This window comes from Perca fluviatilis, chromosome 23 (genome assembly GCF_010015445.1).
Source record: "Perca fluviatilis chromosome 23, GENO_Pfluv_1.0, whole genome shotgun sequence".
In the NCBI taxonomy this organism is placed as follows: domain Eukaryota; kingdom Metazoa; phylum Chordata; class Actinopteri; order Perciformes; family Percidae; genus Perca; species Perca fluviatilis.
The window spans coordinates 1,329,403-1,354,006 of record NC_053134.1 but is presented as its reverse complement, the minus strand read 5'-3'; the positions used below and the strand labels follow the sequence as shown (position 1 = coordinate 1,354,006).

Genomic DNA, 24,604 nt, shown 5'->3' with positions numbered 1-24,604 from the left:
AGACAGAGACACGTTAGAGCAGGTGAACTGGTCTGGAGGACAGCGTACTGGGAGACAGATGGAAAGATCGTAAAAAGAAGTCACGATACACACTATTTCCGATGTTTTTTCCCCTACCCCCTAGCAAATACTGTATCGTTGTCCAAAGAATCAATATAATACTGTATCGTGATAATGATTAACCTGGGATTTTTTTATTAATAAGGGAAAAACTTCCACTAATGAACCCTGACAAAGCACACCTGTGAAGGTAAAACCATTTCAGGTGACTACCTCATGAAGCTCATTGAGAGAACACCAAGGGTTTGCAGAGTTATCAAAAAAAGCAAAGGGTGGCTACTTTGAAGAATCTAAAATATAAGACATGTTTTCAGTTATTTCACACTTTTTTGTTAAGTACATAATTCCATATGTGTTCATTCATAGTTTTGATGCCTTCAGTGAGAATCTACAATGTAAATAGTCACGAAAATAAAAAGGAAACGCATTGAATGAGAAGGTGTGTCCAAACTTTTGGCCTGTACTGTATGTCCCGAGCCAGAGCGTTAAAAAGTGACTCCAAGAGTCCTGACCAATCGCGTCTAAATATGATCCTAAAGGAGACTTTTTGCGTCAATAACAAAACACCAATGGCACCTGACCGAGCGTTGCTTTTTGACTAGAGGTGTTGAAATTAATCAAATAATCGATGCATGGAATCGTGGACGATGCTGCATCGATAATCGTCCGGCTCATAATCGATTATTTCTGTTTATAATGTAATGTAGGCCTGACAACATTTCTGTTTACATATTCTGGTATGTTAACACATTCAGGAAGTGCCATGTGCTCAGCGCTGTATAGTTTTATGTATCCAAGTTATTTAGTATCAGAGCTCTGCAGAATGTTTGGTTTTTGAAGCTTGAAAAGCTATGAATTAAATATCCTACATGGCTTTAATAGAAAAATCTATTTGACGCATCGAGATATCGAATCGCTGACATGATAATCATAATGGAATCGAATCGGGAGATCAGTGAAGATTCAGACCTCTCTTTTTGACGCGATGGGAGTGAGAATGTGTTGGGTCTAGAGTGTGGATCGGGCCGAATCTTTCTGCTCTAAAGCCCGACAAGCATTAAGATATTTATGTCCGGGCCCGACGCAGTTAAAATCCTCGGGAATGTCAACACGGGGCAACAAGCTCACGTTAAAACAGGCGCGCACCTACATAATAAGCTGTTTTAAATTTAAAATGTTCAATGCCTCATCGCGCTGATGTGACCGAGCCCGACCAGAACATCATTCCTAAATAACTGTCCGAACCTGAAAAGACAGATGCTGTGTGCATATCATCCAGTTTGTAAAGCTGTCTTAGTACTCGGAGAATATAAAGTTGGCTATTTTTACAAAAAAAAAACATATGCATTTTAGCCAATACCTTCCCATGACTTTTTCATGACGTTTTGGCAAATTTCCATGACTGTGTTCCTGAAAATGTCAGTCGACATTCTCCAATAAGAATACTAATGTGTGTTAAAGTTCTCCCTCAGAGGTTTAACTATAAATGGATGATAATGTCTGTGGTTCATAGATGGATTCTTAATATCGCTCCCCGAATACAACGCTGAGGTTAAGACCAGGTGAAAATACATTTATTAATCACATATTATTATGCTGTGTTAAAACAACAATTCCATGACTTTTCCAAAACTTTCTGGGTCTTTTTATGTTTCCAAAACCTTTCCAGGCCCTGGAATTTTTCATTTTTCAAATTCCGTAACTTTTCCAGGTTTTTTCAAAACGTATGAACCCTGAAAAACTTATAAAGTAAGTTTGTAGGGAAAAAGAAGAAGAAGAAGAAGAATCAGCGCCAGGGTTGAGGGAAGTCAGGGTGGGCGATTCTCAGGCTCGGTTTCGGGTATCCATCCTCTACTCGGGTCTCACCTTCACACTTGTTCTCGTCCGAGCGGTCCTGGCAGTTGACCTCTCCGTTGCAGCGCAGGCTCAGGTCGATGCACTGCCGGCTGTCGCACTGGAACTCCGACTCGGAGCAGACGGGACAGTTCTCCTCGTCGCTGCCGTCGTCACACTCGGGGTAGCCATCGCACCTCCAGGCCTTCGGGATGCAGTCAACCTCGCCGGAGGTGCAGGAGAACTGCTCCGGGGAGCAGGTGGGGGGCTCTGAGGGAGAGGGGGGGGGGGGGAGGGGGAGAAAATAACACATTCAGCCCCGTTAAAGAGGAACTTTGTTTCATCCTGCACCCTATTTCCCCATGCGTTGGTGTCTAAGTGACTAATGTGAACAACAATGTTCGGCAGCAGTTAAGAGTCCACTAAAAGTTCTGTTGTTGCCGCTGACAGACTCAGATTATTATTTTAAGTGTCTGACAACATTATGGGATGGATCCCTACAGAGATAGACCTTTTAGTTAAAGAGTAAGATCCTTTTAGTTTAACATGAAACAGCCCCGAAATCACCGTCACCAAACTCCACCAGACTCCATGTAATAATAAAAAAAAAATTTTTTAAGCAATTCTCCACCAGACTAAAATAATCAGGACTTTTACGTGTATAGAGCCAGCATATCTCCACATGTAAAATGGGTGAATTAAGGGTTTATTTCAACCAAACCAGAGTGGTGATTGTTGGAACAGAGGAAAGATGAACCAAGACGGCTTTTGGTAGTTTTATTTAGTTTCTGTCCACTTTGAATGAAGTGTGTTTTACGATGATAAAAGTCCCGATTATTTACATGGAGTCTGGTGGAGTTTGGTGATGGTGATTTCGGGGCTGTTTCTGGTAATTAAGAAACAGAAATGGTATTAGAGAGAAAGTAGGCTACCAAAAAAAGGAGCCGGTACCGAATTCCAGGTAGTGGTATCGGTACCAAAGTTTGAGCACATCTGGTTTAGCGTGTTTTTTTTCTCACCTCCACAGGAGAGCTCGTCCTGCAGCAGCACCAGGTGGACGGGACACGAGCAGCGAGTCGTCCCGTCTCCCTTCACGATGCAGATGTGGGAGCAGCCGCCGTTGTCCCAGGTGCACGGGTGTTTACCTGCAGGGACACAGAGGACAGGTGAGACACGGAGACAACTGTGGACGGCTAGAGATGAAACACAGAGTCTGAATCTGAAGATAAACAGGCAGTCTGATGTTCCTGGTTCCTTTCATTACACACAGACACACAGCGCTGCTGTCCTCTGACAACTGTTAAAGAAAGGGCTTCCTGTCCTTTAAAGGGACAGTTCACCCCAAAATCAAAACACACATTTGAATCGATTCAGGCTCTGGGAACCATTTATGAGCATCATCCCATTTGGAAATGTAGGCAACATACTGTTTTTATTATTGTATCTGTTTATTTTTATTGATTTACGGTTAATTTTTGTGCAAGCTGAGTGTGTTTGTGTGTGCGCGAGCGCTTGTTTGTGTGTGTGTGCATTTGTGTGTGTGTGTGTTCATGCGTATGTATGTGCATTTGTGTGTGCGCGAGCACTTGTGTGTGTGTGCATTTGTGTGTGCATTTGTGTGTGTATGCATGCGTATGTATGTGTGTGCATAGTTGTGTGTGTGTGTGTGTATGTATGTATGTATGTATGTGTGTGTGTGTGCATGCGTGCGTGCGTATATATGTGTGTGTGTATGTATGTGTGCGTGAGCGCTTGTGTGTGTATGTGTGTGCCCGTTTGTGTGTGTATGTGTGTGTGTGTGTATGTGTGTGTGTGTGTGTGTATGTGTTTGTGTGTGTGTGTGTGTGTGAGTGTGTGTGTGTGAGTGTGTGTGTGTGTGTGTGCGTGCGTGCGTTTCTGTGTGTGTGTGTGCGTGCGTGCGTTTCTGTGTGTGTGTGTGCGTGTGTGTGTATGTATGTGTGTGTGTGTGCATGCGTATGTATGTGCATTTGTGTGTGCGCGAGCACTTGTGTGTGTGTGCCCGTTTGTGTGTGTGTATGCATGCGTATGTATGTGTGTGCATACGTGCATATGTGTGTGAACGTATTAAAGTCCGACTCACTGTACTCGCTCATGTCGAGCTCGTGCACGGCGTGGATATCGCTGAGGTAGGGGATGCGCGCCTGGATCTTGGTGCGGCCCTCCCGCGTGGTTTTGTCGATGCGTTCGATCATCTGCTGCTGCTTGTCGATCCAGTACAGGTGGTTCCCGAACACCGTCAGGCCCACGGGCTGCAGGATGTTGGAGTCTGCGATCACGATCCGATTGGCTCCTGCAGGCGTGCGTGTGGTTGTTTTAAAGCACCGGGGGGGGGGAAAAAAACACAAAAACAAAACAAGGTTGTAGGGCGAAAACGTTCAGGAACAGAGGCAACAAAACAGGTGAGAAACTGAAGGGTGAGGCAGGAAGGGAGGCAGGACAACAGCGATACACCAAGTCAGCTACACATCGTACACTAGAACACACTACATTCACTCACATGTATACCTTTATTTATTTATTTATTTATTTATATAAAATTCAATTTTATTAATAGTATCAAATCCTAACGAGAGTTATCTCGAGACACTTTACAGATAGAGTAGGTCTAGACCACACTCTATAATTTACAAACAATTCTAGTAATTCCCCCCAAGAGCAAGCATTCAGTGGGACAGTGGAGAGTGTCTGACGGTGTCTAGATAATGGAACTATGACTAGAAATAGTAGTTGTAGTAGTTCATGGCGTAGCAGGGCACTGCAGGACGTAGCAGGACATAGCATGACGTAGCAGGACGTAGCATGATGTAGCAGGGCACTGCAGGGTGTAGCAGGACATAGCATGATGTAGCAGGACATAGCATGACATAGCATGATGTAGCAGGGCACTGCAGGGTGTAGCAGGACATAGCATGATGTAGCAGGGCACTGCAGGGTGTAGCAGGACATAGCATGATGTAGCAGGCTGTCGTACATGTGTGTAGGCATGGGTGTAAGACTCATGTGTAGCACTGGGTGTAGAGGACTACTGTGTAGCGGCTGTGGGCTAGATATGTAGCGACTGCTGGTGTACACATAGTACTAGCTGTGTAGCTCAGGGGGTGTACATAGCTGATGTACGGGACTACAGGGTGTAGGACATATGTGTGTAGCCTAGAATTTGGAGCCTGTGTAGGGTTTTGCTGTGTAGCGTCGTTAAAGTGCTGGGTGAGTACTGTGTAGTGAGGGGTGTCATGTGTAGAGGGCATGTTTATAGTTATGTGTAGCCTCAAGGTGTAGTAGTGTGTAGGCGCTGTACATAGTGTTAGGCTAGTGTAGCTGTGTGTTAGGCCTGAGGGGGTAGATGTGTAGGATGTAACATTGCTGGTGTTATGTATATGGGTGTATTGTAGTAGCTATGTAGCTCTGGGGTGTATCATGCTATGTAGCGGGCACTGAGGGTGTAGGGGGCTGCTGTGTAGCGGTAGTAGCTATACATCATGATGTGCGCCTGCAGGTGTATGGCATGCTTGTGTAGCGGACTGCAGGGTGTAGCCAACGCAGTGTAGGGGCCTCAGGGTGTAGCATATGGTGTAGCGGCACTCAGGGTGTAGCATATGTGCGACTAGTCTAATGGTAATGTAGCAGGCTGTTGTGTAGTGTGATAGTTTATGTGGGGCATTTGAGTAGTAATTTGTGTTATTGTAGCTGTGTAGGTAGGGAGTGGTGGGGGTAGCTGGGACATAAATGGGTAGCAGGCGGGGTTGAAGGGGATACAGTTAAGTTTAGGCACCAAAACTAATTTTGATTCTGATTATGGCGCTCTCTCTGGATTGGATGAGGCTGCGTGAAGCCATACATTTTGTTTCGTCTAGGCAGGATGGGTGAGACAAAGAGTAAACGGAGGGTTGCTGACAACACAGTTTTTCTCCAAGACGCAATGAATGTGCTTTTGCATTTTTTTAAACACATAACATCTGCAAACGTCCTATATAATTATGATTTTAGCCTTTAAATGAGGTCACATTTATTAGTGGAAAAAAGCATTCAGTTGGTATAAAAAGGGGAAATTTGACATTTGAATGTCTGTTTTTAGTCTCCAGTAAAATTCCAGATCTACAGTCAGTGAGGTTATTCAGCGCTGCAGAAGCTGTTATTAGTGGGAACGCCCTGCTGGGGGCGCTAGCCCCTGCAGAGACAACCAAAGCAGCCGTTAACAATCAGAAGAGGACCACAGAGTCTTCAGTCCTGAACCAAAAAACATGAAGCGGACTCCTCTGAACCCTCCCTCAGTCTGACAGTGTTTACGTCCCCCTCCGTCCTCTCCTGCAGATGGTTTACATTCCTGTCGGCCTGCGTGGGGCTTCGGAGAATCACAAGAATGTGCTGAACTTCGGGCTCCGAGCCAACTTCCTCTTTCCTGGCACAAAACTCTCCATTTGCTCCGTTCACACATCCACTGCCTCACTCTCCTCCACAGAGTTAACGAGTAACTTCCATATGTTTCAACCTGGACCCTATTTCCCCATGCATTTGTAACTAAGTGACTAATGTGAACAACAATCTCTAAAACTGGTCCAGTGTTGAGCGAGAACGCTGTAACCAGCAGCCGTGAACCGGGCTGTACTGTAACCCTACAGGACTAATGTTCAGCAGCAGTTAGAGTCACTAAAAGTTCTGTTGTTGCTGCTGACAGACTCAGATTATTATTCTAAGTGTCTGACAACATTATGGGATGGATCCCTAAAGAGATAGAGCTTTTAGTTAAAGAGTAAGATCCTTTTAGTTTAACATGAAACAGCCCCATCACCATCACCAAACTACACCGAACTCCATGTAAATAATCAGGACTTTTATCATCGTAAAACACACTTCATTCAAAGTGGACAGAAACTAAATAAAACTACCAAAGCATCTTGGTTCATCTTTCCACTGTTCCAACAATCACCACTCTGGTTTGGTTGAAATAAACCCTTAATTCACCCATTTACATGTGGAGATATGCTGGCTCTATACCGCTAAAAGTCCTGATTATTTACATCGGTGTGGTGAAGTATATGCTGGCTCTATACACACTAAAAGTCCTGATTATTTACATGGAGTCTGGTGGAGATATGCTGGCTCTATACACACTAAAAGTCCTGATTATTTACATGGAGTCTGGTGGAGATATGCTGGCTCTATACACGCTAAAAGTCCTGATTATTTACATGGAGTCTGGTGGAGATATGCTGGCTGTATACACACTAAAAGTCCTGATTATTTACATGGAGTCTGGTGGAAATATGCTGGCTCTATACACGCTAAAAGTCCTGATTATTTACATGGAGTCTGGTGGAGATATGCTGGCTCTATACACACTAAAAGTCCTGATTATTTACATGGAGTCTGGTGGAAATATGCTGGCTCTATACACGCTAAAGTCCTGATTATTTACATGGAGTCTGGTGGAGATATGCTGGCTCTATACACACTAAAAGTCCTGATTATTTACATGGAGTCTGGTGGAGTTTGGTGATGGTGATTTCGGGGCTGTTTCATGTTAAACTAAAAGGATCTTACTCTTTAACTGAAAGCTCTATCTCTGTAGGGATCCATCCATAATGTTGTCAGAGACTTCGAAAAACTGAAGGTGAACATTTGTCCATTAACGTTAGATTGCAGCTTGTTTCGGATTAATACTGGACCAAGTTCATAAATGTTGTTCCCATCAGTCACTTAGACACAATAACAGGGGAAAATATAGTCAAGGTTGAAAAACAGTGAAGTTACCCTTTAAACAAACAGACCGAACAAAAAGTATTTTGCCATTTGTGGCAAACACATAAAACTGCAAAAGTCTTTACAATTTCAGGAAGCCTTGATCTCTGTGTGTGTGTGTGTGTCTGTGTGTGCGCGTGTGTGTCTGTGTGCGTGTGTGTGTATGTGTGTGTGTGTCTGCGTGTGTGTGTGTGTGTGTGTGTGTCTCTGTTGTGTTCGTGTGTGTGTGTGTGTGTCTTCGTGTGTGTGTGTGTGTGTCTTGTGTGTGTGTGTGTATTGTGTGTGTGTGTGTATCTCTGTGTGTGTGTGTGTGTGTGTCGTGGTTGTGTGTGTGTGTGTGTGTGTTTGGTGTGTGTGTGTTTGTGGTTTGTGTTTGTGTGTTGTTTTTGTGTTGTTTGTGTGTGTGTGTGTGTGTTGTGTGTGTCTCTGTGTGTGTTGTTGTGTCTTGTGTGTGTGTGTTTGTGTGTGTGTGTGTGTGTTTTTGTGTGTGTGTGTGTTGTGTTTTTGTGTGTGTGTGTGTGTGTGTGTGTGTATCTTGTGTGTGTGTGTGTGTGTGTGTGTGTCTCTGTGTGTGTGTGTGTGTGTGTCTGTTGTGTGTGTGTGTCTCTGTGTGTGTGTGTGTGTGTCTGTGTGTGTGTGTGTGTGTGTGTGTGTGTGTGTGTGTGTGTGTGTGTGTGTGTGTCTGTATCTGCGTGTAGGTTAGAGCTGAAAAATAAATACAAAATTTGTGCCGCAATGTTGCACTTTCTTTCCATTTCATAAAATTGGAAAATGGAAACTATCGGAACCGGTATCAAAGTCCCGGTATCGGTATGGGGGACGGCCAGCCCTACCGGACCAACGCGGCTCGCTCACCTGACCAGAACCTGATGTGTGACCGACTCACCGGAGAGATCGCTGCTCTCGATGCGCCTCAGGTCCGAGTCGACCCAGAACAGCTTCCCCAGCTCGTTATCGATGGCCAGCGCCACGGGCTTCCCCAAACCGCTGAAGAACAAAACCTCTCGCTCCGTCCCGTCCAGCGCCGCGCGCTCGATCTTCGGAGAGCGCTCCAGCAGGTTGGTGAAGTACATGTACCTGCGAGACACGAGGGGGGGTTAACACCGTGCATCTGATCCATTCACATCTTCAACAGGTCAACAGTTTCTTTTTGGCAGCGCTGGAAGTTTTCGCATTCATTACATTACATGACATGTCATTTAGCTGATGCTTTTATCCAAAGCGACTTACAATTGCTCTATATGTCAGAGGTAGCACACCTCTGGAGCTACAGTGCCTTGCTCAGGGACACACTGGTTGGTGTATCACAGTGGGAATCTAACCCGGGTCTCCAACACCAAAGGCATGTGTCTTACCCACTGCGCCGTCACCACCCCACCCCCTTTACTGCAGTAAAAGTACTAACAGCAGACTTTCTTCTACTCACCTACTGTGCAATATTTAATATTTAATACTATTGATAATATTGACAATATTGTGCAATTCCATTCCTGTGCAATATCATTACTGTCATTATCCAATATATGTATATTACTCAGTGAATATGACCATCACTATTGGGCAATATTCAAATAATGTGCAATAACACACACACTGCACATCACACTGTATATAAAACATTTAGAAATTAGACATTTCTGCATGTATTGAGAAATGAGAAAAAAAACTAAAATTTAAAAAAAACTTGGATAACCTTTATTAAAAAAATAAAAAAGGGAGAAAAACAAAAACAACCTCGAAAATGTAACAGATGAATGTAGCGGAGTAACTAAAGTAACTAGTAACTAAAGCTGTAACAGATGAATGTAGTGGAGTAACTAAAGTAACTAGTAACTAAAGCTGGAACAGATGAATGTAGAGGAGTAACTAAAGTAACTAGTAACTAAAGCTGGAACAGATGAATGTAGCGGAGTAACTAAAGTAACTAGTAACTAAAGCTGGAACAGATGAATGTAGTGGAGTAACTAAAGTAACTAGTAACTAAAGCTGGAACAGATGAATGTAGTGGAGTAACTAAAGTAACTAGTAACTAAAGCTGTAACAGATGAATGTAGCGGAGTAACTAAAGTAACTAGTAACTAAAGCTGTAACAGATGAATGTAGAGGAGTAACTAAAGTAACTAGTAACTAAAGCTGTAACAGATGAATGTAGAGGAGTAACTAAAGTAACTAGTAACTAAAGCTGTAAACAATGTAGCAGTAATTAAAGTAACTAGTAACTGAAGACAGGTAATGGCAGTAACTAAAGTATCTAGTAACTAAAGTGGAAAGATGTTGTGAGTAACTAAGTATAGTACTAAAGTGGAACAGATAAATGTAGTGGAGTAACTAAAGTAACTAGTAACTAAAGTGACAATTGTGGGGTAACTAAAGTATAGTAACTAAAGTTAAGTGTGTGGGGTATAGTAACTAAAGCTGTAACATGATGTAGAGAGTAACTAGTAACTAGTAACTAGCTGTAACAGATGATGTAGAGGTAACTAAGTTTCTATACAGATTGTGGATAATAAGTATAGTACTAAAGGTAACAGATGTGTGAGATATAATAACTACTAAATGTCAGATGAGGGTAGTAACTAGTAACTAAAGCTGTACAGATGTGTGTGGAGTAACTAAGTACTAGTAACTAAAGTGGAACAGATTTGGTAACTAAAGTACTAGTAACTGTAAGATGTGTGGGTAAGTTTACTATTACATGATGTAGCGGGTAACTAAAGTATTAGTACTAAGTGAACAGATGTGTGTAACTAAAGTTGTCTGTCGTCTAGTGGCAGATGTGTGATATTAGTAACTAGTAACTAAAGTGGACAGATGAATGTAGTGAGGTGATTAAAGTAACTAGTAACTAAAGCTGGAACAGATGTGTAGTGGAGTGATTAAAGTAACTAGTAACTAAAGCTGGACAGATGATGTAGGAGTAACTAAAGTAACTAGTAACTAAAGCTGGAACAGATAAATGTAGTGGAGTAACTAAAGTAACTAGTAACTAAAGCTGTAACAGATGAATGTAGCGGAGTAACTAAAGTAACCAGTAACTAAAGCTGGAACAGATGAATGTAGTGGAGTAACTAAAGTAACTAGTAACTAAAGTAACCAGATGAATGAGTGGGTAACTAAAGTAACTAGTAACTAAAGCTGTAACAGATGAATGTAGCGGAGTAACTAAAGTAACTAGTAACTAAAGCTGGAACAGATAAATGTAGTGGAGTAACTAAAGTAACTAGTAACTAAAGCTGTAACAGATGAATGTAGCGGAGTAACTAAAGTAACCAGTAACTAAAGCTGGAACAGATGAATGTAGTGGAGTAACTAAAGTAACTAGTAACTAAAGTAACTAGATGAATGTAGTGGAGTAACTAAAGTAACTAGTAACTAAAGCTGTAACAGATGAATGTAGTGGAGTAACTAAAGTAACTAGTAACTAAAGCTGTAACAGGTGAATGTAGCGGAGTAACTAAAGTATCTAGTAACTAAAGCTGGAACAGATGAATGTAGCGGAGTAACTAAAGTAACTAGTAACTAAAGTAACCAGTAACTAAAGCTGGAACAGATGAATGTAGTGGAGTGATTAAAGTAACTAGTAACTAAAGCTGGAACAGATGAATGTAGTGGAGTGATTAAAGTAACTAGTAACTAAAGCTGGAACAGATGAATGTAGTGGAGTGATTAAAGTAACTAGTAACTAAAGCTGGAACAGATGAATGTAGCGGAGTAACTAAAGTAACTAGTAACTAAAGCGACAGATATGTAGTGGGTTAAGTAACTATTAGCTGTAACAGATGAATGTAGCGGAGTAACTAAAGTAACCAGTAACTAAAGCTGGAACAGATGAATGTAGTGGAGTAACTAAAGTAACTAGTAACTAAAGTAACCAGATGAATGTAGTGGAGTAAAAAGTCCAATATTTCTCTCTGAAATGTAGCGGAGTAGAAGTAGAAAGTGGCATGAGAAGAAAAGACTCAAGTACAAGTAGCTCAACATTTGGTACTGAAGTAAAAGTACTGTAGTAAATGTACTTAGTTACATTCCACCACTGCTTTCTGGCGCGTTTCCCCTTTTAGAACATCTGCAGACTTCATCTCCCAACCACCCGATGACCCAGAGATTACTGCGAGAAAGCCCCGGCCGAAGGAAAGCCTGCAATTATGGTTCCAAACAAGCGACTCGGCACCGGCGAGCTGCGACTCGGCTTTAAGAGCTCCACCAACGGCGAAAAACAAACGACTGAAACAAGATGCTGAAGAGGAGAGGAACTAGATCTAATATCACGATATTGTTTAACCAAATATCTCAATATCGATATTGCGGCGATATTGTAGGGTTGACTATTGGTGCTTACAAAAAAGTATTTACACAATGAGATTTTTGATTAATAATCATCATTTGTGTGTATATAATAACTAAAGTAAAAGGCCAATGATAGAAAAGCTAGAACAGTCTGGTAAGTTCAAAACATTACATTAGTTTACTGTAATGCAGCCTTTAAAACCAGGGACAGATAACACTTGTGTCTAGGGCTGTCAAACGATTAATTTTTTAAACTGCGATTAATCGCCAAATTTCTATAGTTAATCGCGATTAATCGCATGTTTTATCACAATATGAATAAAATTATATTATTTTGGATTTCAGAACTGTTTTTAAGTACATCTTGACAATGGAAAGCAATTCTTACCAGTGTATGTATTGATTGGGAATCAAATGAATACAAAGGAAGTGACTTTATAAACTTGACTTTAAGATTTGTAATTGTTTAGTATTTATTTACTGTAAATAAAAGACAAATGTGTGAATCTGTCATTATTGCACAATTCATCCAAGTAGGCCTACCTAACTGAGATGTAACGCTTACACTTTGCTTATACAGTACAAACATTTGATCCAAAACCAGATGCCACAGCAGGACATTTTGTAACCTTTACGACTCTCGGGTGCTTGCGGGGACACTTGGGTGTTTGCGGGGACATTCGGGTGTTTGTGGTTTGCGGGGACACTCGGGTGTTTGCAGGGACACTCGGGTGTTTGCAGGGACACTCGGGTGTTTGCAGGGACACTCGGGTGTTTGCAGGGACACTCGGGGGTTTGCAGGGACACTCGGGTGTTTGCAGGGACACTCGGGGGTTTGTGGTTTGCGGGGACACTCGGGTGTTTGTAGTTTGCGGGGACACTCGGGTGTTTGTAGGGACACTCGGGTGTTTGCAGGGACACTCGGGGTTTTGTGGTTTGTGGGGACACTCGGGTGTTTGTAGTTTGCGGGGACACTCGGGTGTTTGTAGTTTGCGGGGACACTCGGGTGTTTGCAGGGACACTCGGGTGTTTGCAGGGACACTCGGGTGTTTGTGGTTTGCGGGGACACTTGGGTGTTTGTGGTTTGCGGGGACACTGACCCTCTCTCCGGGTTGACCACGATGGCTCTGGGCTTGTCGTGCTCTCCTCTCAGCACCACACCGACTCGGCTGCCGTCCGTGCGGGTCACGTTGATGACGTTGGTGACCTCGCTGGTCCAGTAGATGAAGCGGCTGTAGATGTCGATGCTCAGGTCGTACAGCTGCAGACCCTGGCTGGGCCCGGCCAGAGAACTCGGCACCACGATCACACTCTGACGGGACCAGAACACAGAGGTCAGCGTCACAGATTTTATAATGCTTTAACAGCTGTATACTACTATCTAGGGCTGCTCGCTCTTAGTCGACTAATCGGTGGTTTTGGTCTTAGTCAACTTAGATTTCTTTAGTCCATTAGTCATGTCTGATGCTGTTTTCATGCTGAATGACTTATTTCCAAGTAACGTACGAGCTCATCTCTGGTAAACACAAGAATTAAAGCGGTGCTTTTAGCATGACTCTTAGTGGAGAAACTCAGATTTACAGATCTGTCGATTAAATCAACTAATCGATTAGTCGATAGAATTGAATGAGTGTTAGTCGACTAAGAATTTCTTCAATCGAGCACAGCCCTGCTGGTATCAAACAGTTAAATTCTCTTATCGCAATTTATATGATAAATGATCGATACTTCAGTTTGTAAGGGACAATGTGCAATTAAAAGCATAAATGTGACCATTTGATGCATTGCACCAGAGTTTGCCTTAAGCTAATTTACATCTGCAGTCTCACAAAAAGCACAAATACAACATTTTAAAAGTTGAAACATCGCTCAATGGGTAAAAAAAAACTATAACAAATAACAGTACATTATATTTCTTTGGCGTCTGTGTATCGATGCAGTCCATAACTTTTCCAAGTTTTTTTCAAAACGTATGAACCCTGAACTATAAAAACCTTGAAGAGAGATTTTATAACGTGTACCTGGTTCCCGTCGTCCTGAGCGCGGCGGATGATGTTCTGCTTGGAGTCGATCCAGTACAGCTGTTTGTCCAGCGGGTCGTAGTCGATCGCTCGCACGTTCCTCAGGTTGTGGATCGGCAGGATGATGTCGGGACTCTGCTGCTCGTCGATCACCATGCGGTTGATGGCCGACTTCTGACTGAACAGCAGGAAGGAGGTCGGAGCTGTAAGGAAAAACAAACCGGCAGACGCTTGTTACCCTTTAAAAAACAGTGGTACTCAAACTTTGTTCAATAATGTACGCCATGGGAATTGTGTTTTTAAGCCATGGACCCCACCTGGCCAGCGATAGATTTATCAAAACAACAGCCGTGGAACTGAAAAACATTTAAATGCTGATGGAAAAAGGCGACAAAAACAATAATCACTTTTTCTGGTGATTTGGGGAGTTATTTTGTGTCTCTGGTGCTTCCTCACGCATACAAACTTTGAAATAAATCCATCCATGGTGTTCTGAGTGAGATCCGGTTTCTGAATGTGTCCTGCCTTCAGTCTCCTGGTGAGCTGGTCAACATCTGCACGGCTTTCTACGGCACTAGTTGAGACGAGGGGCCTAGGGGGCTAACTGTTAGCATGCTAGCGCTAGCATGCTACCTCGTTCTCAATAGCAAAGCGCTGCTACAACACACACTAGTTCACCATAATCTCCAGAAGAACTACTTCCATGAGCTCCCTGGTTTAGAAGAAGTCTCCCAGCTGATCCTGCCTTGGAACTGACTGAAGTTGGAGAAACAGCCTTTCTTTTACTGTCTATGGAGCTAGCTGACATGAGCTACGATCTGAGCTACTGAGCATGTGCGAGTGCAATCAAAGATAGTACAAAAGAAGAAGATGTCTCACTCTGTAGCTAAAACAGAGAGCTGAACACAGGGTGAAAAGAGGAGCTGCAGCAATGTGCAGTACAACAAAAATATTGTGTTTTTTTAAATTAAACCATGTAAACCTATTCTGGTACAACCTTAAAATACAATTATGAAACTGAACATGAGCAAAATATGGGCGCTTTAAAAAAAAACATAAAAACTTGGAAAAAGTCGGTAGAAAGAAGGATGTAAGGCAAGAATAGGTCGAAAATAGAATCAAAAACTTAGAAAACAGCAACAAAAACTTCGTAAAAAGCGACAGACTTGAAAAAGAGAATGAAAGAAGGAAGACTAACTTAGAAAAAAGTTTTTTAAAAAGATAAAAACTACTAAAACTTTGACAAACTTGGAGAAAGAGAAGGAAGGATAGAAATGGTCCGCCACTGCGCCTATACAGTACAGGCCAAAAGTTTGGAAACACCTTCTCATTCAATCTGTTTCTTTATTTTCATGATTATTTACATAGATTCTCACTGAAGGCATCAAAACTATGAACATATGGAATTATGTACTTAACAAAAAACTGAAAACATGTCTTATATTTTAGATTCTTCAAAGTAGCCACCCTTTGCTTTTTTTGATAACTCTGCAAACCCTTGGTGTTCTCTCAATGAGCTTCATGAGGTAGTCACCTGAAATGGTTTTACCTTCACAGGTGTGCTTTGTCAGGGTTCATTAGTGGAAGTCTTTCCCTTATTAATAAAAAAGCAAAGGGTGGCTACTTTGAAGAATCTAAAATATAAGACACGTTTGAGAATCTACAATGTAAATAGTCATGAAAATAAAAAGGAAACGCATTGAATGAGAAGGTGTGTCTAAACTTTTGGCCTGTACTGTATGTTTATTTTGCTTATTGTGATGTAATTTCCTGGAGTATCTTCAAATGCTTCATATTCCTAAAATCAGTAAAACCTGAGCTAAAAGGTCACTTTAATTGCGGCAGCTCTACTCACCGCTGCAGGTCTTGTTGTCGTAGTTGAGGGAGAAGTGGGCGGGGCAGCCGCACACGAAGCTGCTGACGGGCACGGCGAGGCAGAGGTGCGAGCAGTGCCCGTTGGTGGAGGCGCAGGCGTTCCAGCCGCCCTGCCGGGACGAGTGGAAGACCAGGATGTCCATGACGTAGTCCAGGTGGCCCTGGATCACGGTGCGGTTCTGCCCGCTGGTCTTGTTGGCGCGCTCGATGCTGCGCTGGCTCCAGTCCGTCCAGTAGATGTAGTCCTGGTACTGGGTGAGGCCGAACGGGTGAGGGAGGTCATCGGCTATCACCTCGCGGTCCTGACCTGGAGGCAGAAAAACCAAAAAAAAAGAGCCGATTAGGCAATGCTTTTTTTAATTAATATTTTGGAGTGAAACATATTCTTCACATTTTCTTTCCTTCTTTACATTTTCAGCACTTATTTCTACGTCCCATATTTTACGATTAGGGTTGGGCATCAAGAACTGATTCCTACTTGGAATCGTTTTGGAGGATTTGGTTTTAAATCTGAGCACGGGTTCTAGATTTAACATGCGCAAGTTTTGGGTTTCCGTAGCGACCAGGCGCTTGTGGTGTTGCAGCCGTGGAGCGCAGTAAGCGGCGCTCTAGCGTGGCTTTATTTTACCTTGAAAAAGCCCCGTTAAACTGCAACCCAGCTCTGAATCAAAAAAAAAATAATTTCCTCTTATTTGTGAAATAAACATGTGACCCGTTTCAGCTCCACCGCTCAAAGAACCAGAATGGAGAATTGATGAGAACCGGAATCTAACGGAAGAACTGGAACTGGAATCAGAATCGTTAAAATCTAAACGATGCCCAACCCTAGTTATGATATAAAACAAAAATTAAAAAACGGGTCAATTTGACCCAGAGTCAACGCGAGGGTTAAGGCGCTGACGCACCGAGCCAATAATCGGCCGTCTGGCGAGGTCGGTGACTCGAGTGTGTTCGGTGTGCTCCGTGCCGTCGTCAGAGCCGTCGGCGTTCATTTTGGGCGATTTGACATGACATGTCAGACTGTCATCTGATTGGTGGAGAGCTAACCAGGAAATGGGGAGCGGGATGAGGTGACTAGAGTCTCTCAAAATCTGATGAAGACCTTCTAAACTGACCTTTGTTGATCTGAAATGAAGACAGATTCAGCAACTACACGGCCTATTTCTCTCTTAAAATGTTTTCAGAAACATGTCTCGGTGAACTATTTTAGTCCGATATGAGATCGTATTCTCAACGAGCCGCCATGACGGTCTGGCTTTGAATTTCCGGAGAAACCAGACCTGTCTGTGTCCGGGGCTTTATGATCCACCATCTCGTCCAGTTGCAGTGCCGTGAACTGGCAGGTTTTAATGTAGCAGACCACTGTTTTTTGCAAGTAGTTTAAAGTGTAAACGTGTATTGTTATTATCAATCTTTGGTTTAAAGCGCCCATATTCTGCTCATTTTCAGGTTAATTATTGTATTTTTAAGTTTGTACCAGAATAGGTTTACATGGTTTAATTTTCTAAAAACACCATATTTTTGTTGTACTGCACATTGCTGCAGCTCCTCTTTTCACCCTGTGTTCAGGTCTCTGTTTTAGCTACAGAGTGAGACCTCTCTTCTTCTTCTTCTGTACTATCTTTGATTGCACTCGCACATGCTCAGTAGCTCAGATCGTAGATCATGTCAGCGAGCTCCATAGACAGTAAAAGAAAGGCTGTTTCTCCAACTTCAGTCAGTTCCAAGGCAGGATCAGCTGGGAGACTTCTTCTAAACCAGGGAGCACATGGAAGTAGTTCTTTTGGAGATTATGGTGAACTAGTGTGTGTTGTAGCAGCGCTTTGCCATTGAGAACGAGCTAGCATGCTAGCGTTAACGTGCTAGCCAGCTCGTTTCGGCTAGTGACGTAGAAAGCCGTGCAGATGTTGACCAGCTCACCAGGAGACTGAAGGCAGGACACATTCAGAAACCGGACCATGGATGGGTTTATTTCAAAGTCTGTATGTGTGTGGAAGCACCAGAGACCCAAAATAACACCCCGAAGACGTTGAGAAACAGTGGCGTAAAGTGACGGCCGACTCTCACCTAGCATGTTGGAGGACTCGATGAGCGTGGTGTCGAGGTCGGTCCAGTACAGGCGGCGCTCGGCGTAGTCGATGGTGAGCCCGTTGGCTCGGCCCACGTCGGCCACCAGCGTGATGCGCCCCGTCCCGTCCATCGCCGCTCGGTCGATCTTCGGCTTCCCCCCCCACTCCGTCCAGTACATGTACCTGATATCAAGGATCAAGGAAACTTCATTATCCCGGAGGGGGACAGAGGTACCACGCACCAGACAATAGGGCTGGGCAATATATCGATATATCGATATCGTGTTATGAGACTAGATATCGTCTTAGATTTTGGAAATCGTAATATCGTAAATGGCATAAGTGTCTTTTGCTGGTTTTAAAGGATGCACTACAGTAAAGTGATGTCATTTTCTGTGTTATCAGACAACTCTAGCTGTTCTATTATTTTTTACCCAGACATTATGACCACATTACTGAAGATTACATATCTTAAATCTCATTGTGAATTGTCAACCCCTAGAATATCGCCACAGTATCGACATCGAGGTATTAGGACGAGAACATCGCGATATCTGATTTTCTCCACATGGCCCAACCATCCAGACAAGCAATGAAAGACCGTAAAAAAATAGACGTTAACAAATTGAGCATTACATAAAGACGACAATAAATGGATAATTAAACCATAAAACTACCTTACTTTGTTTAAAAAGGACAATGGCAGTTGGGATAAATACATTTTGGAGCCTACTCGTCCTGCAGGTAGGCAGGCGGTGTCTACGGCCAGACGGAAGCAACTTTATTTCATTTAAAAGGTTTTAAAGGCAACTTTGCTACACGCTTTAACTATTATATACCCTGTTAGCCGAGAAATCTAGACGCCCCCTAGCGGCAGCAAATGTAATCTGCAGCCAGGGTCGTCCAAGAACTCTCTGCTGGCTTGCGAGCTGGAAAAACCAAACTCTGGAAGACTTGGAGTTCAGCTTTTCTTTGAGAAAAGAACGGCTCTGAAGTCATTCTTAAAAAAGGAAGATGTGTTTGGAGTTTAAAGTTTAATCTATCAACTAGCGTTGCTCTGATTGGTTGTAGCGCTATCCTATTGCGTGCAGAGGGAATTTGAAAGACAACCGTTTATCCCGCCCCTCGGATTGAGCCCTGACCAATGGGGAGCTCCCAGACCTCAACATCTGGATGTGGGGCTGGCTGGTCAGGCTAACACCTGGATGGATGTAACAACAATACATTCATCTGTATCAACATATCCATGTATCGATGCAAAGTGAAAACAACGATACATATCATCTGTAAGATGTCTCGGTTTATTTCAAATTCCCACTTATTCTTTTTATTAGAAAAAAGTTTGTTTTTATGTAACTGTGTTAAACGGGCAAATGATTATCGTCTCGTATCGATCGCAGACCCCTGAATTTAAAATTGTGACAGACTTTAAGATACCAGCAACATATCGTATTGTGTCAAAAGAATTTATATAATACTGTATCGTGATAAAACCTTTGATTTACACCCCTAACTCTGTAGCATGTTCCGGTTTGTTTTAAAGCGACTGAACAGGAAATGACAGGAGGAAAGGGAATTTGTTCTCATTGCATCTGGCTTCTCTTGTCTTTAGCTGAACTTCTCACCCTTCAGTGGGACCCAGAGCCAGTCCCAACAGGTTTTAAACCCCCAGAACACTTATTTTTCTACACTGAACAAAATAATAACGCAACACTTTTTGTTTTTGCCCCCATTTTTCATGAGCTGAACTCAAAGATCTGAGACTTTTTCTATAGTCCCTTTCCGACCGGAGGGATTTTTTGCAGTTCCTAGGACCCTTTTTTTCTCTCATGTTCAGACTGGACCAATTTGGGGATTTTTAAGTTCCTAGAACAGCAGTTCCTGTTTCCTCTTTCAGCTCCTACTCCAGGGCAGGGTCTTTTTGCTGTTCCCTTTTCAGCATCTTTTTAATATTGTATTAACTTCACTGTTTAGCATGCCTTCTACTTTTGTAAACCGGTCTTTTGCAAAAATTAAAAATATTTAATAGAAAAGTGGGTTACTACAATTATTTGTACATGCACACATGAAGGTAGGCCTACCTGCTTGATTACTGTAAAACGAGCAGCAGCAGGTTAAATGGCTGTGGTATCATAACAAAATATTGTGGTGGTTAGATGGCTGTGTTATAATAACAAAAGGTCTTTTGTGTTCACACAGCCATCTAATCACACCTGTTGACATTCTTGTGACATTTTTGTGTTATCACACACAAGTCTACACTGGCATTCAGACAACTTTGTCTGAACTTCCTTACCGCTCCTATAGTCCCTATGGCCACCTGGCCAGTGTGAATGCAAATGGAAAAACCTGTTTTGGTGGAGAGTAGTTAGTAGAACTGTTTAGAAGTGGACTGTTCCTAGAACTACGTTCCTGTAACTACTTGGTCAGAAAGAGGCTTATGTTCACAAAAGGCCTATTTCTCTCAAATATTGTTCACAAATCTGTCTAAATCTGCGTTAGTGAGCACTTCTCCTTTGCCGAGATAATCCATCCACCTCACAGGTGTGGCATATCAAGATGCTGATTAGACAGAAGGATTATTGCACAGGTGTGATTTAGGCTGGACACAATAAAAGGCCACTCTAAATGTGAAGTTTTACTCAGTATCTGGTGTTAATTAGGGTCTCTCTCTCTCTCTCTCTCTCTCTCTCTCTCTCTCTCTCTCTCTCTCTCTCTCTCTCTCTCTCTCTCTCATAACTGACTTGAGTGGGCAAATGCTCACATTTGATGGTGTCTGGCACTTTGGAGAGGTGTTCTCTTCACGGACAATATATCTACCCCCTATGCATATTAGTAATCCAGTACTACAGTATGTGGTATTCACTTGCTTTGATATGTATGCTCTTATATTTGAGTAGCACGTCTGTGCAGGCCTCTGGATGTGGTCGGTACCCTAGCACTATGTACGGATGAGCAGGAAAGCGCTCCAGAGGGTCATCGACACTGCCCAAAAGATCGTCGGCTGCCCCCTCACCCCACACTGGAACAACTACACAGTTCCCATCGACAAGTGCGTCGGTCTTAAACTAGCAAAGACACAAAGACAGGACATAGGGCTCCTTAAGTGGAAGCTACTTTTTCCCCCTTTACGTGCAACCTATTTGTGAAAAAGAGCATGGCTTTGAGCAGACTGGATCGGCTGTTAACGGCAGCGTTAACGTGGAGCGCTATCACACTTTCCTTTCTCCCCTCATTGGACTAAGTTTGTCGACACTACTCTGTGCGTGCATCAATAAGTCAGTCTGAGGTCCTGTAGGTACGGGACGATGTCATGCAGGATTTATGAATGTACGTTAGCAACAGTAGGCTAACTCAGGAGGGTGCTATTTTATGTGTGAGCTAATATTGCGCATCTGTTCATGTGCGCTGCAAGAGTTATGTTTCTGTTTATTGAATGCGTTATTCAGTGCAAACATAACAGATAATGTAGTTTAATCTCAGTAATGATGGTATATTAGGTTATTGCTGTCGCTCTGTTGAAGAATGTAGTTTAATCTCAGTAATGATGGTATATTAGGTTATTACTGTCTCTGTTGAAGAATGTAGTTTAAACTCAGTAATGATGGTATATTAGGTTATTGCTGTCTCTGTTGAAGAATGTAGTTTAATCTCAGTAATGATGGTATATTAGGTTATTACTGTCGCTCTGTTGAAGAATGTAGTTTAATCTCAGTAATGATGGTATATTAGGTTATTACTGTCTCTGTTGAAGAATGTAGTTTAAACTCAGTAATGATGGTATATTAGGTTATTGCTGTCGCTCTGTTGAAGAATGTAGTTTAAACTCAGTAATGATGGTATATTAGGTTATTACTGTCTCTGTTGAAGAATGTAGTTTAATCTCAGTAATGATGGTATATTAGGTTATTACTGTCTCTGTTGAAGAATGTAGTTTAATCTCAGTAATGATGGTATATTAGGTTATTACTGTCTCTGTTGAAGAATGTAGTTTAATCTCAGTAATGATGGTATATTAGGTTATTACTGTCGCTCTGTTGAAGGCAAATGTCCCACTGTACTGTCGTTACGCAGATCACAGACAGCTGATTGACTTTACTGCACCATAGTTAAGTGAAAGAAGGTCAAGTTGTGAAAAACTGCCCCTACCAGCAGGGCACCATTTACAGAGGGCATTTACATGCATGTCTAATCGTTAGCCCATGGTAGTAGAAAAAAATATTTATGTAAAGAGATATGAGCCATGCAATGACTGGGTGTGTTAATGTATGCTGCTAATGCTGCTATATGTATATTCTTTTTTAAGTAACACTAGCCCTTACATTATATTTTTATAGACTCAATGAATGATGCACTGACTGGAGAGCACTTTAAATTCCGTTGTACCTGTGACAGTGACAATAAAAGACTATTCTATTCTATTATATTCAGTGTGTATGCATTTTTTTTTTTTAAAGAATCAATATGTATTTAAAGTAGCAGCGATCCATGAGTTGATGTTTTGCGCATTGTCTGTTTTGGTGTTTTCGCCTCTGGTTCTACTGTCTGCGATTTTTTAAGTTTTTAGGTTATGTTTATGTTTTTGTATTGTCCATGCAGCAACTTGCCCAAAACATACAACGCTTTCTGACCGGAGGGATTTCTGTAGTTCCTAGAACATAACGTACCTAGGACCCTTTTTTTCTCATGTTCTGACTGGGCCAATTTGGGGATTTTTAAGTTCCTCTGACCACAGTTCCTGTAACTCACACGTGTCTAACTCAAGGCCTGCGGGCCAAATCCGGCCCCTTGCTGATTTTGATCCGGTCCCTATATACATTTTGGTCCACCTACTTTTTGTCACTTTTCACAACATTTTTGATGCTTTTTTCAAACGTTTTTTGGCATTTTCTTCGACATTTTTGTCGACCAAACTGTAAATGAGAAGCCTACGTATATGGAGACATGCAATAATACAGTCAAAGATATTTGACTTTTCCCATGACATAAAAGCAATAAACTCTATGTCTTGATGCGATTCCGATTTTCTAGTGTGGCCCTTAGGGGAGCGGAGTTTGACACCCCTGTTGTAACTCTTTCAGCTCCTACTTCAGGGCAGGGTCTTTTCTGCATAGTGGTGGTTAGATGGCTGTGATTATAATGACTAAAGGTCAGTCCAAGTGGCCACTTGGCCAGTGTGAATGCAAATGGTAAAAACCTGTTTTGGGGGAGAGTAGTTAGTAGAACTGCTTAGAAGTGGACTGTTCCTAAAACTAGATTCCTGGAACTACTTGGTCAGAAAGAGGCTAGATTTCCCTTCAAAGGGGGCCAAATAAAGATACCTTGATATTCTTATGAAACAACAGAGACCCTGTAAAGAGACGCGTCTGTTTAAGACCGACAGAAGCTAACGGTAGGGATGGGAAAAAAATCGATTTGATTTAAAAATCAAGTTGGTAGGTCAAATTTTTTTTTAATCCAAATACAGTATAAATAATTTGGATGTTTAACAATCTTTGTTGCACACTGCACAGTGACTTTTCACTTAGAGAAAGGGTTTATCTTTGCAATTTTGTTTATGTTGATGCACTTTAATTAAATACAATAAATATATATTTTTAAAATATATTTACAGTTCTCAGTTATTTTGTTTTAAATGGGTGGGAAATCGAATCGAAAATCGAGTTTTTTATTAAAAAAATCGCAGATGTTTTTAGGGAAACTAAATCGCCCAGCTCTAGCTAACAGGGATCTTAATAAACAAAACAAACCCTTCTGCGGGATCCAGAGCCAGAGCGCGCGGACTGTCCAGATCCTTCCAGACCAGGACCTGCCGGTGCTGCCCGTCCAGTTTGGCCACCTCGATGCGGTTGGTGCCGGTGTCGGCCCAGTACAGGTTCTTCCCCAGCCAGTCCACCGCCATGCCCTCTGGGTAGTCCAGGCCGAACTCCACCACGTGCTCCAGGGCGCTGCCGTTCATGAAGGCCCGGCTGATGGTCTGCAGGGGGGAGGGGGGGGAGAGACGAGAGAGACCGCGTACAGATTAGAAACCTTCACCGAGTACCACTAAAGGCCCAGATATACTAGCAACAAAGAAAGGAAGAAAGGCAAGAATAGGTCAAAACAAAACGACAAAAACTATTGTTGTTAAATGGCAAAAACTGCAAAAAGCGACAAACTTTGAGAAAAAAAGACAGTATATTTTTCGGGGCTTTTCCTTTTATTAGTAGTAGAGACAGTGGATAGACATGAAAGGGGGAGAGAGATGGGGGATGACACGCAGCAAAGGGAAGCAGGTCGGATTCAAACCCACGCGGTTAGCTCAGCAAGCTAGCAGCATGTCGGTAAAGGAGAGTTTGTGTAACGAGAATTTAGGAATAAAAGGCCCCATTTCAGGTTCCCGGTCCATATTCCAAAAGAAGGATCCAAGAGAAAAAAGCATTAGCGAGCGGCTAACAGAATTAGGGCTACCGCTGTCTGAAAATCCTGGTTAGCTGATTGGATAAACCATCGGTCTGTCACCACCTAAACCCGCCTCAAGGTCTGCTACACTATGACCCACCCAGACCTCTCAGGTGGTCTGGGACAGGCCTACTCCACATATCTGGAACAGACTCCCAGAAACCTGCAGGTCCGCAACTCTCAGCTCTTTTAAACTCAGGCTGAAGACCTTTCTTTTTGATGTTGCCTTTCTTTAAATAACCTAATTTATCTGCTTTTATA

At 42.5% G+C, this 24,604-nt stretch overlaps 1 protein-coding gene across 1 annotated transcript in view; it reads right to left on the bottom strand.

The window, feature by feature from the left end:
* Nucleotides 1-24,604, bottom strand: part of LOC120553710 — a 71,920-nt gene that overhangs the window by 2,545 nt on the left and 44,771 nt on the right. The window contains 9 exon segments of the mRNA XM_039792401.1: nt 1,927-2,163; nt 2,913-3,038; nt 3,995-4,204; nt 8,537-8,727; nt 13,038-13,249; nt 13,959-14,161; nt 15,814-16,140; nt 17,901-18,085; nt 23,653-23,879. Of these exon segments, the coding sequence (XP_039648335.1) occupies nt 1,927-2,163; nt 2,913-3,038; nt 3,995-4,204; nt 8,537-8,727; nt 13,038-13,249; nt 13,959-14,161; nt 15,814-16,140; nt 17,901-18,085; nt 23,653-23,879 (1,918 nt within the window).